The sequence below is a fragment of the Oncorhynchus nerka genome, linkage group LG13 (genome assembly GCF_034236695.1).
Source record: "Oncorhynchus nerka isolate Pitt River linkage group LG13, Oner_Uvic_2.0, whole genome shotgun sequence".
Taxonomy (NCBI): domain Eukaryota; kingdom Metazoa; phylum Chordata; class Actinopteri; order Salmoniformes; family Salmonidae; genus Oncorhynchus; species Oncorhynchus nerka.
Window position 1 is genome coordinate 41,583,221 of NC_088408.1, and position 12,713 is coordinate 41,595,933.

A 12,713-nucleotide genomic window follows, 5' to 3' on the forward strand; every position below is an offset into this window, starting at 1 on the left:
AGTTGAAGTGTACCTATGATAACAAATTACAGACCTCTACATGCTTTGTAAGTATGAAAACCTGCAAAATCGGCAGTGTATCAAATACTTGTTCTCCCCACTGGATATATATATATATTTTTTTTTAAATTGTCCTGTTGTAGGAGGAAATTGGCTCAAATTAAGCGCCGTCCACAGGGTATGGCATGATGTTGCAAAATGGAGTGATAGCCTTCCTTCTTCAAGATCCCTTTTACCCTGTACAAATTGCCCACTTTACCACCACCAAAGCACCCCCCAGACCATCACATTGCTTCCAACATGCTTGACTGATGGCATCAAGCACTCCTCCAGCATCTTTTAATTTTTTCTGCATCTCACGAATGTTCTTCTTTGTGATCCAAACACCTCAAACTTAGATTTGTCTGTCCATAACACTTTTTTCCAATCTTCCTCTGTCCAGTGTCTGTGTTCTTTTGCCCATCTTAATCTTTTATTTTAATTGTCAGTCTGAGTTATGGCTTTTTCTTTGCAACTCTGCCTAGAATGCCAGCATCCCGGAGTCACCTCGTCACTGTTGACGTTGAGACTGGTGGTTTGCAGGCACTATTTAATGAAGCTGCCAGTTGAGGACTTGTGAGGTGTCTGTTTCTCAAACTAGACCTCTAATGTACTTGTCCTCTTGCTCAGTTGTGCACCGCGGCCTCCCACTTCTCCTTATATTCTGGTTAGAACCAGTTTGTGCTGTTCTGTGAAGGGAGTAATACACAGCACTGTACGAGATCTTCAGATTCTTGGCAATTTATTGCATGGAATAGCCTTTCTCAGACAAAAAAATAGACTGACGAGTTTCAGAAGAAAGGTTTCTGGCCATTTTCTGGCCATTTTGAGCCTAATAAATTATCCTAATAAATGCTGATGCTCCAGATACTCGACTAGTCTAAAGAAGGCCAGTTAATTGCTAACATAATTGCAAAAGGGTTTTCTAATTGTCAATTAGCCTTTTAAAATGATAAACTTGGATTAGCTAACACAACGTGCCATTGGAACACGTGCCATTGATGGCCATTGATGGTTGCTGAAAGTATGCCTCTTTACACATATGTAGATATTTCATAAAAACATTTCCAGCTACAATAGTAATTTACATCATTAACAATGTCTACACTGTATTTCTGATCAATTTGATGTTATTTTAATGGACAAAAATGAGCTTTTCTTTCAAAAACACTGACATTTCTAAGTGACTTCAAACTTTTGAACGTTAGTGTATATTTACAACAAAATATGGTGGATTGGAAATTATGCAGACAATTACATTGATGGAAGCCACATATATCTGCAGTATTAAAGCTGATCTAAGGGGCCTAGCCCAAACCTTGAAAAACAACCCCAGACCATTATTTATCTTCCACCAAACTTTACAGTTGGCACTCTGCATTTAGGCAGGCTAGCGTTCTCCTGGCATCTGCCAAACCCAGATTTGTTCGTCGGACTGCTAGATGGTGTAGTGTGATTCATCACTCCAGAGAACGTGCTCAAGAGTCCAATGTTGGCTAGCTTTACACCACTCCAGCCGACGCTTGGCATTGTGCATGGTGATCTTAGGGTTGTTTGCGGCTGCTCGGCCATGGAAACCATTTCATGAAGCTCCCGACGAACAGTTATTGTGTTGACGTTGCTTTGCGGTCCCGTTCTGTGAGCTTGTGAGGCCTACGACTTCTTTGCTGAGCCGTTGTTGCTTCTAGACGTTTCCACTTCACAATAACAGCACTTACAGTTGACCAGGGCTGCTCTAGCAAGGCAGAAATTTGACGAACTGACTTGTTGGGAAAGTGGCATTCTATGACGATGCCACGTTGAAAGTCACTGAGCTCTTCAGTACGGGCCGTTCTTCTGCTAATGTTTCTCTAGGGAGATTGCATGGCTGTGAGCAACGGGTGTGGCTGAAATAGCAGAATCCACTAACTTGAAGGGTAAGCCCCTGCATTAATCCGGCCCTGCCTTGTACATTATGACTGTATCAATCCGCTGTGTACACCCGATTCTGAAATGAAAGATGACTAATTGGCCCACATTTGTATGGATTTCTTTTAGACTAATGAGGTTTATTGTAAGATTTCAATAACAGGGTCATTGATCACTGTAACATGACAAGGCCTAGTCCTGTCTGGTCTGTGGATCATGTGTTTTGGGTGAACGTATCAATAGCGAGAATGATCAATGTAAATGGGTCTCTAATGAGGGCTGGGATAATTGTATCAAATTGTAGCATATGTTTTTGTCTGGATTTTACTTTTCAACCAGCCCTGTTACTGCTGTGAACATTTTTACAAACTATCACTTGTAATTTTTCAGGATAATGTAATCATGATAATGTTTCAAGTAGCCATTAGGTTCTTAGAAAGGCAAACAAGGCCAAAGGAAAAATGTCCATCAGGTTTTGATCCTGAGCATTGAATAATGCTCTGTGCTTACACTATTTATATCAGTGACAGAAGTGCTTGCAGGGCTCTCCAAGGACCTCCATCTCTGCCGCCTGACAGCACACAGCCTTGTACTTCCCCTTCTGTACATATGGTGTTAGTATTTATTTAAAGAAGTCCAGATTAAGATTTCATATGCCTCCAAAACCAGGAAATGGACCTCAATTCAATAGCTTCAACTAGACTTAACTAGTCAAATGAAACAAAAGAGAGAGAGAGAGAGAGATATTTGCTGTAATGACTGATTGAACTCAAATGGTCAGATAAATGTTCCTTTTGAATTCAGCTGGATCGGTACAAATTTATCATTCAGCTGGACCAGTATGAATATATGATGGCCTCTGGAAGAATTGATTGTCAATATCGACTATTGGAGGAGAGTGCTGCTTAATACGAGGCCTCTCATTTTGTTCTTCTGTAAGCCCTAGATACAGTAATCTGTAGCCAGGATGACAGTTTGACGACAGTATGTTTAGATTGCAAGGCAACATACTGATTTAGATATCCCCCACTCCACCCCCACCCACTGCTAACAGTTCATTTTTAACAACCTATTTCACATAAAAACTTGTTAAACCAGTAAACCAACCTTGGCAGTTGAAAATAGGTCAACATTTCCTGGTATCAGGGATGACTGAGTGTGCTGTTTTTGTTTTCCAATGCTACCCTTTCTACATTTTTGTGGCGGTGAATTCTTTTGATTTTGTAAATGGCCACACCCCCTAGAGTGGCATGTCTGCCTTGATAATTGCGCTGCGATCCTGATCAGCATTTCAGATTAAATGGAGCTAGACGTGTCACTCAGAGTTTAACACTCTAAATAAATGTGGAAGTAATTGAAAGTGGAAGTTCCGCGAAGTAAATTGTCCTCTTTTACGCGGCGCTTCACTCAGTCACATCGCCTTTCTCTTATGGGCTAAATGAAAGTTATTGTCTGTGGTCTCATTGTCAGTTGTTTGCTCATAAACTCGCTAATGGAAGCTACTACATGCTAACCTCCACTGTTATTGGTAATGCTGAGAGGTTAGCATGTCTTGAGAGTATGAACTTTGACCCTCTGTTACTGTCTCACTCATCTTTATTCACGATTCAATCAGGATTATCCGTAATCATGGTAGCATCCTCATTAATTTAGAAGTGTTATTCTATTCTTAGTTATAATAAAAATGACTCCAAAATGACAGAATACATTATTTAGAATTTAATTAATTTAATTGATCAAATAATATCTCCACCCCCCTTCAAGTGTCACCCATCTTCCCCATTATCCCCTGGGTACTTATACCTGTGTTCTCTGTTTGTCTGTTGCCAGTTCGTCTTGTTTGTCAAGTCAACCAGCGTTTTGTCTCAGCTCCTGCTTTTCCTCAGTCTGCTTTTTTTCTCGCTCTCCTGGTTTTGACCTTTGCCTGTCCTAACTCTGAGCCCGCCTGTCTGACCACTCTGCCTGATTCTGACCCTGAGCCTGCCTGTCGTCCTGTGCCTTTGCCTCTACTCTGGATTATCTCCCTTGACCTGTCTTTTGCCTGCCCCTGTTGCTGTAATAAACATTGTTACTTCAACACAGTCTGCACTTGGGTCTTACCTGAAACGTGATAGTACGAACTGGCCATGACTGATCCAGCAGACTTGGACCAGCTCCGCAACGCCATCTTCTCCCAATGAGCCGTCATTGGTAAACACGAGGAGTTGCTTCATGGTCTGATGGAAGGGTTCCAGGACGTGGCCAAACGTCATGACCCAGAATTGGACCGTTGCGGGAGCAATTCTGTGGGTTGCCTACTAGGCAGGCTACAACAACAATAACCTCCCAGCCCCTCAGTAACCCGACTGGTAGCAACGCCATCACCATGATTTCCTGGGAACCCCGCTTACCTCCCCCAGAGCGCTACGATGGAGATTCCAGAACCTGCCACGTCTTTCTCTCCCAGTGCTCCCTCATTTTCGAGCTGCAGCCTTCTTTGTTCCCCTCGGATAGCGTACATTACTACGCTGATGTCCAGGAGGGCACTCGCCTGGGCCACGGTGGTGTGGGAGCAACAATCCATCGTCTGTCTCAGTCTGGAGGTATTTGTGGCGGAGGTGAGAAGTTTTCGAGGCTCCGGTGTCCGGGAGAGAGGCTGCCCGGAAGTTACTCCAGCTTCGGCAGGGCTCCCTCAGTGTGACAGACGATGCAGTTGATTTCCGCACGCTAGGAGCGGAGGGTGCCTGGAGCCCGGAAGCGCTGTTCGACATGTTCCTGCACGGATTATCGGAGGAAGTAAAGGACGAGCTTGCAACCCGGGAACTATCGACGGTTCTTGACTCACTCATCACTTTAACCGTCCGGATTGATGGTCGGCTACGGGAACGTAGGAGGGAGAAGAGGTCTGATTGTGGTCCCAATTGCTTTTTGAAGGATCCCACCTTGCATTTGATGAACTCCGGGAAGTCCCGAGGGGACCCGAGCTTATCCGAGTTCCTCCATGAGCCCATGAAGCCTGCCGATTTACCTCTTCCCTAGCCGATGCAGCTCGGCAGGGCTAGGCTGTCTCCAACTGAATGCATACGCAGACTTAACACCCAGAGTTGTCTGTATTGCGGTACTGCCGGTCATTATGTGTCTACTTGTCCCTTCAAGAGACCTAGCTCATTGGTAGGAATGAGTACTCTGGTTGGTCCTCAGGATAATTTTGCTTCTCCCCTTACTCGCCCCCCTCTCTATGCCACCCTGCGGTGGGAGCGACCAGTCAAAGTCTCTCCAGATACTCATCGACTTGGGGGCCGATAAGACTCTTATGGATGTTACTCTGGCGTCCGAGCTCAACTCCATTCCCATGAATGTCAGAGCGTTGGACGACCGCTCTATAGGCCGGATCACCCACCCCCATCGACCTATGTGTGTCGCGGAACCACAGCACGGCGATCCAATTCCTGCTAATTGAGTCTCCGCAGGTACCTGCGGTATTGGGATTCTCTTGGCTCCAGCGACACAATCCCTCGATTGACTGGTCTACTGGTGCCATCGTCAGCTGGAGCCTTTTGTGCCATGCTCATTTCTTGAAATCGGCTCTGCCAGCCCCGGGACGTCTTCCTGGGGGCTTGGAAATTGCCCCGAACCTCTCTGCCATTCCCGTGAAGTGCCACGACCTCTGGGAGGGTTTCAGGCCCGGGCCACTTCGCTTCCGCAACACCGACCTGTACCCAAGGATGTTAAGCCGGATGTGCTGGCACGCCGCTATAGCCCCGCTGCTACACCCCTGGAAACCGAGACCTTTCCCCTCCTGCTCCAAAGTCATTAGCCCTTCTGCTGTTTGTTCTCTGTTGCTCCGTACCCTCTGTATACTTCTAGATGTAAACCCAAGTCTCACAGCCCTTTGTCTCCTGTTTCTTGTCGTTTGCCTGCCCCTGTTGCTGTAATAAACATGATAATAAACGTGATATAATCTGTAACACAACCAAAATAACCTGCAAATGCATCCAAGTTTGTAGAGTCACAAGCTTGATTTAGTCATTTTGTGTTAGGAATATGGAACCAAATACTATACTTTTGACAACTTTATTTATAAGAATTTAGGAGTGTCAATAATTTTGCCCCCTAACTTTGAGAAAGAAAAAATGTATTATTATAAAAAAATATTGAATTTCCAAATTTTTGGGAGCATACAATATAGCTCAGTATTGTTATTATTTATTTGATACAGTCATTATTGGTAATCTTTATCAAGGGTGTCAATCATTTCGGACCCCACTGTATTTCTTTGTGGAAATGGGAATTACATGATCCTTTTCATTTATTATTCAATTAGCCCCTTATCTCTTTGTCCAATTATTCCTTTGACATGCTTTATGATCAAAATGTGAAAGGTTAAATTTCATGTGGGTACATGGTATTACGAGTGCTATCAGTTACACTTTGTTGGCATCTTATCAGACACTTCCTGCTGTCAGCCCAAGTGCTCATTTCAAAAGTAGATTTGCATCAGATCCATGCAGTGTTCTACGGCGATCTAATTGTGCTGATGTCTGGCTCTCCCAAAAGGTCAGGGATGTGAAGGGATTAGAGTTGGAATGTTATCGCTCTGATTGAAAAGCCACTATATTGAAGACTGAGGATGTGAAAGTAGAAGGGAGTTTAATTTCTTCCCATGTTCCTGTTTTTATTTACTTTTCTGCTCTTTTGCACACCAGTATTTCTACTTGCACATCATCATCTGCTTATCTATCACTCCAGTGTTAATCTGATAAATTGTAATTACTTCGCTACTATGGCCTATTTATTGCCTTACCTCCTCACACCATTTGCACACACTGTATATAGACTTTCTTTTTTCTATTGTGTTATTGACTGTACGCTTGTTTATTCCATGTGTAACTCTGTGTTTTTGTTTGTGTCGCACTGCTTTGCTTTATCTTGGCCAGGTCGCAGTTGTAAATGAAAATGTGTTCTCAACTAGCTAACCTGGTTAAATAAAGGTGAAAAAAATATATATATATTTTTAAAGAGTTCACCGACTCACAAATGAGACAAAGTCACAGACTCCCATAGATACTCCTATAGAGCCAGGTCCTACTCTCCAGCTGTAAAATTAGGGCAATCCTGGATATCTCAATGTCCCATCAATGCAAATGCTAACATTGAGAGATATGGTTAGGGATATTTGGGAACATTTTCTTTGTCTAATGCTTTCCTTCCTACATGATACACCTAGATTATTGTTAGATTCATGAATCTTTGTAGTGGTTATTTAGTTATACACGTAACAAGACAGATGTTAATTCTCCATTCTTTCAGCAGTTTCTTTTGAGTTGGAGCCAGCTGTAATTCATATTAGTTTTGCATGATATGCTTATGCATAAAAAAACAGGATTATCAAAGTCACCACATAAAATATGGAAAATGTTGACACACTGCAGACTCAAGAAATGCAACCTGCAAGACAGCAGAGCGCTACATTAAGGGCTCAGAATGAGGTGTGTTTCCAGAATCTTAATTAATTCCTTTTATTATTATATATATTTTTTTCCCTTTCTTCTCCCCAATTGGTAGTTAGTCTTGTCTCATTGCTGCAACTCCCGTACCGACTCGGGAGAGGAGAAGGTCGTGAACCGTATGTCCTCCAAAACACAACCCAACCAAGCTGCTTCTTGACACAATGCCCACTTAACCTGTAAGCCAGCCGCACCAATGTGTCAGAGGAAACACTGTACACCTGGTGACCGTGTCAGCGTGCACTACACCCGGCCCGCCACAGGAATCGCTAGTGCGCGATGGGACAAGGATATCCCTGTCGGCCAAAACACCCCAACCTGGATGACGCTAGGCCAATTGCGCGCCGCCCCATGGGTGTCCCGGTCGCGGCCGGCTGCGACAGAGCCTGGACTCGAACCCAGAATCTCTAGTGGCACAGCTAGCACTGCGATGCAGTGCCTTAGACCACTGCGCCACTCGGGAGGCTGTAACTAATTTATATGAACAAATATGCTGATTTTCTCATCTGTTATCACACATGAAGGTCGTTAATAAAGTAAAGTCCCTTATGAGACACCTCTCTGGTCGTTCTCTCTCCCTCTCCCTCTCTGGTTGTTCTCTCTCCCTCTCCCCCTCTCTCTCTCTCTCTCTCTCTCTCTCTCTCTCACACTCTTGTGCATGTGACCATTGGGAATATACAGCTTGCGTTTTGTTTCGTGACACTGTCTAAATTGGATTTTACACTGAGCTACAACTGCTTTTACTAATGCCAAAAGCATAACAAATTACATTTTACCTTTGACAAAGTAAACATTTGCTCCTTGTAAGTATTTGAAGAAAATAGAGTAGTGAATTATATTAATTGTCATAGATGCTGACTGGGGAAGGTGGAAAAAAAGAAAGGGGACTTATTAATTGCCTTCAGGCCCGGTCAGGAAACATCTAATGTCTAATTCAGCTCCCTAATGTTATCATGATTTAGTGGGCTTTTCATTTTAACACTGGATTGTTTGTACAAGTCAGTGGATTTTACACTGCAGAAAGTTGGAAGAGATCCTTAAGATAAAGATTTTGTCAAGTTTTATCTAAAAGTTCTGTCTACATATGCACTGCATATCTATGGTAACCATAGGCTAGCATGACTATGCTAACGACTTAGAATCAATGACCGGGCACTGAGGATGCCTTTTTAAAACGAGGCAGGAAGAGTCAAACCTAAATAAATAAATATTTACCCAACAAACTGTCATATATTTCCAATGATCTATTGTAAATGTGGGCACTGGTTTGTGAAAAGAGAAACAAATGTTATTGCTAAATCAGCAGAACAGGTCTATTGATTTAAGAACTATGCGCTGCAGATAGTCTCCATCGGCAAGATGGCCAGCTCAGGGTATTGATGTATTTATCATGATTCGTAGGTAGCAAGGGGTGGCCACCTGCAATTCCCTGGAACCACAAAACACTTATTGTTCAATTAAAATGTTTGTAACGTATATCTGTTCAGAAAATAGGGGGGAAGATACTGTTGTCAAAATTGTCTCCTTAAAAGTCACGGTGTGGCCAACACAAATGATACTGCGGCACAATGACACATACAGTACATTCTGCAGAGGAAATGTTATGTGAAACTAGAGATTTTGTCATTATTTTTGCTGGGTATCTGTCGATCAGTGTATCCACTCAGATGAAACAAACACGATTTTTGTTAAATATCAAGATTTTTTGGAGAGAGATATATATGCACTGCATATGCCCTTTACTGTGAACACAATTACATTGTCAACCACCCCTGCTGATAGAAACACACAATGTTATTGAGTAATGGATACAATGCCCAAGCATCAAAACAGAATGTATTGACCTTGGGTATAACATTGTTATAACTGAATAGCAGCGCTAAATGGATTAATAAAATACCATTATATTCATAAAAATGCAATAACACAATAGAACAATCTATATACAGTGTGTGCAAATGGAGTACGGAGGTAAGGCAATAAATAGGCCATAGTAGCGAAGTAATTACAATTGAGTATATTAACACTGAATTGGTAGATGAGCAGATGATGATGTGCAAGTAGAAATACTGGTGTGCAAAAAAATAAAAACAATATGGGATGAGGTAGGTAGTTGGGTGGGCTATTTACAGATGGGCTATGTACAGCTTCAGCGATCGGTTAGCTGCTCAGATAGCTGATGCTTAAAGTTAGTGAGGGAGATGTCAGTCTCCAACTTCAGCGATTTTTGCAATTGCCGCACGCATTGTTTTTTTTCTTGCCTCTTTTAAAGTCAAGTTTGAACTATTGACAAGGAACGTAACAATGCATTTGCTCCTAGCATAGGATGCCATTTTCTTTGTCTGCACTTATTGATTATTATAACAACAATAACTGTACTGTATTACTAGTGTGAAGATTGTTAAGGAAAGCTGCCTTTTATTAATGGCTTCTCTCTTGTTTTCCTCCAGGTGCAACAATCGAACCCAGTGCATAGTGATCACAGGTTCTGATGTCTTCCCAGACCCCTGTCCAGGGACCTACAAATATCTGGAGGTCCAGTATGAGTGTGTTCCCTACAGTAAGTATGAACTTTCCATCATGCATTTAACAGTTCTCTGTCCTCTTCTCTGGCTCTCTTTCTATAATTTTTCTCACTTTCTCGATCCCTCCCTGTATCCCTCTATATACTCTGATAATGTATCTCTCTTTACACTCTAATGCAAGATAAATTCAAATTATTTGCATAAGTATTGGTTCCTAGGGAGGATCTATATACAATGTTTTATCTCTACACCATTTGTCAATGGACCGTGCTGAGGTCATTTTTAAATATATGACGATGTTAGTGGAGGGATATATTAAAGTAATACAATTAAAGGTGTGATCTAGTCATCCCTCAGATACAACACCCTATTCCCTTTTTTGTACACTACTTTTGACCAGGGCTCCATAGGGCACTGGTCAAAAGTCGTGCACTACAGTATATAGGGAATAGGGTGCACTTTGGAATGCATACCTAGGATTGATATCAGCAAAATAATCACCACTGCTCATTGCAATGGTTCTATGTAGTTTCTGAACAACAGGTGTTGAGATCTGTCAACAGATGTTTCGTATGAAGGAAAACAGAATGTCTCCAATTAGATAATTCAACAAGGTGATGTATCACACAAAATTATAGGATTAACATTTGTCTCTTGTCACTTGGATGCTAAAATATTCATTGTGGCTTAGCTCCAAAATAATCTATACATACCCCTTGTCTGAAACATTGTCCTAATAATGTTGTTGATATGCAAGTACAATGAATTGCCAGGAATTCAAAAGAAAGGGAAAATCCACTCATAACAATATTTGTCATTTTTTCATTACTCCACTGTTGATATAGTCATGATGATGTGGCTGGTGATACTTTGCTTCTTGAAAGTCCAATATCTTAAAAACGTGACTGTTGACATACAAAACGTTTTTGGGACTGTATCAACAGTGGACTAATGAAAAAAATACTTAAAAGAGTAAAGGGATTTTCCCTTTCAATGATTTGAGCATGATCCAGCTCTACTAGCAGCTTTACAATTCTATTTTAGCTGTTAATATGTTTGTGAGCTCAACCTACTAACATGTACATCGTGTAGATTTGACCATTTAATCAAATGATTTCAGAGCGTCTGAGAGCATCTGGAATAATTATAGTCTATACGACCCAAAGCCAGGGTTCCTGCTCTAACCATTCTCCGTAGAATGTTCATACGAATAGCTAAGTGAACAACATTAGAATATGAACCTCATCACAAGTTAAAGTTTGACCTCTCCAAGGTTTTAAGACCCGAGATTATCAATGAACTATGTAATAATGAGAAATAGGATTAAAGTACGAAAGCACACCATAATTCATTATTTTTAGCTGAAAATCCCTCTCCCAGTATTGTTTTCCAGGATCTTTCTCTGCTTGTCTCAAAGTTATAAGGAAACTATCGATCCATCTCTTGCTGTTTTGCTTGAGACCTTAATCATAGGATTAGCCCCAAGGTCCACCTAGACACCCTCAATATTTTTTTGGGGGGGGTTCCTGTCCCTTCTTGTGCTAAGGAAGCAGACAAACTTCCCTCGGAACATGTCAAAGGAACTACGAGGTTGTTGAATCCCAGCTATAGGTAGATTTTTGTAAAACATCCCAAGCAAACCTCTCTATACTCTTTGGTTGATCCATAGTCCATGCATGTAGCGCCATCTTTTTGCTTCTTAATTTCCGTAAAGGTCCATGTCCGCCCAAAATAGGACCGAGGATACAGAATGTGTCGTATATCAACTGCCCTGGTAAGTTCTTAGTGTGTGTCCCCCCCCCCTCCGTACAGACCTTTTTTTAGTGTTCCCCCACCCAGCTAGACCACCCAGTGCTGTTGTAGACTGTGTCCCATGGGGCATTGCTGTGTTTGGTTTTGTTTCCCCCACCAACCCCTTGTCTTTCCTCACACAAGCACCCAACCAGTGACCAGTGACTACCCTTAAGACTGTCTTTAAACTCTGAAGTATCACATTTGTCTCGAGCCTAGAGTTGCCTTCATTGGGCAATATTTAGTAAGCTTTTGCATATGTGCAGAGATATTACCACTTTTACCAGAGGGAGCAAATCATATGGAGAACATGAAGATATTTTGATTAAAAACGTTGACCTTGTTCAAACTATTAATAAATATGGCCCTTAGAGAGGTCCTAGGAAAGATATTTTTCAAGTCAACATATTAAACCCCTATTAAGCCAATCCACAAGTGAGATGAGTGAAGAAGACCAGTAGACATATGCATCATCATTCTAGACTAAAGCAAGGCTTCTAGAGCCTCTGCAACATAACTGACAATCTTACTTCAGAATATATCCAACACATTTTACCTTTACCACTGGTTTGATGTAATATGCTGTGTAATTTATTTATTTTTCTTTAACAAGCCTTCAAATTGAACTGGTCCATCTTCGATACATCTTGGATCTTTCAAAGTAGCACATACCAACAAAAACCTATATTTCCACCATATACATGGTTAAAATACCTGGGTCTGTATAACCTCTATTTCCATAAATCTACCTCTTGTTCTTATTTGGTTCATGTCAAGAGCTATCCTCATTAGGCCCCATTATCTCTGTGTTTAGTCTGTGGATGTGGGTTGGGCCTTAAACCTGGCATCTTGTAGCCCTCTGAATTGCCTGTGTTAATTGCCAGGACGATATAAAAGTGACATACAAGTCTTCATTAACACCATTCTTTGCATTCTGCATCGAAGCAGCGAGACAAAATCTGCC

At 41.8% G+C, this 12,713-nt stretch overlaps 1 protein-coding gene across 3 annotated transcripts in view; it reads left to right on the top strand.

Annotated features, from left to right (window-relative positions):
- The window catches only part of adgrl2a (adhesion G protein-coupled receptor L2a), a 199,465-nt gene that overhangs the window by 118,108 nt on the left and 68,644 nt on the right, over nucleotides 1-12,713 (top strand). For all 3 annotated transcript variants that reach the window (XM_029677042.2, XM_029677045.2, XM_065026429.1), the window contains exon 4: nucleotides 9,884-9,993. In XM_029677042.2, the coding sequence (XP_029532902.2) occupies nucleotides 9,884-9,993 (110 nt within the window). The remainder of the gene's footprint in view (nucleotides 1-9,883; nucleotides 9,994-12,713) is intronic.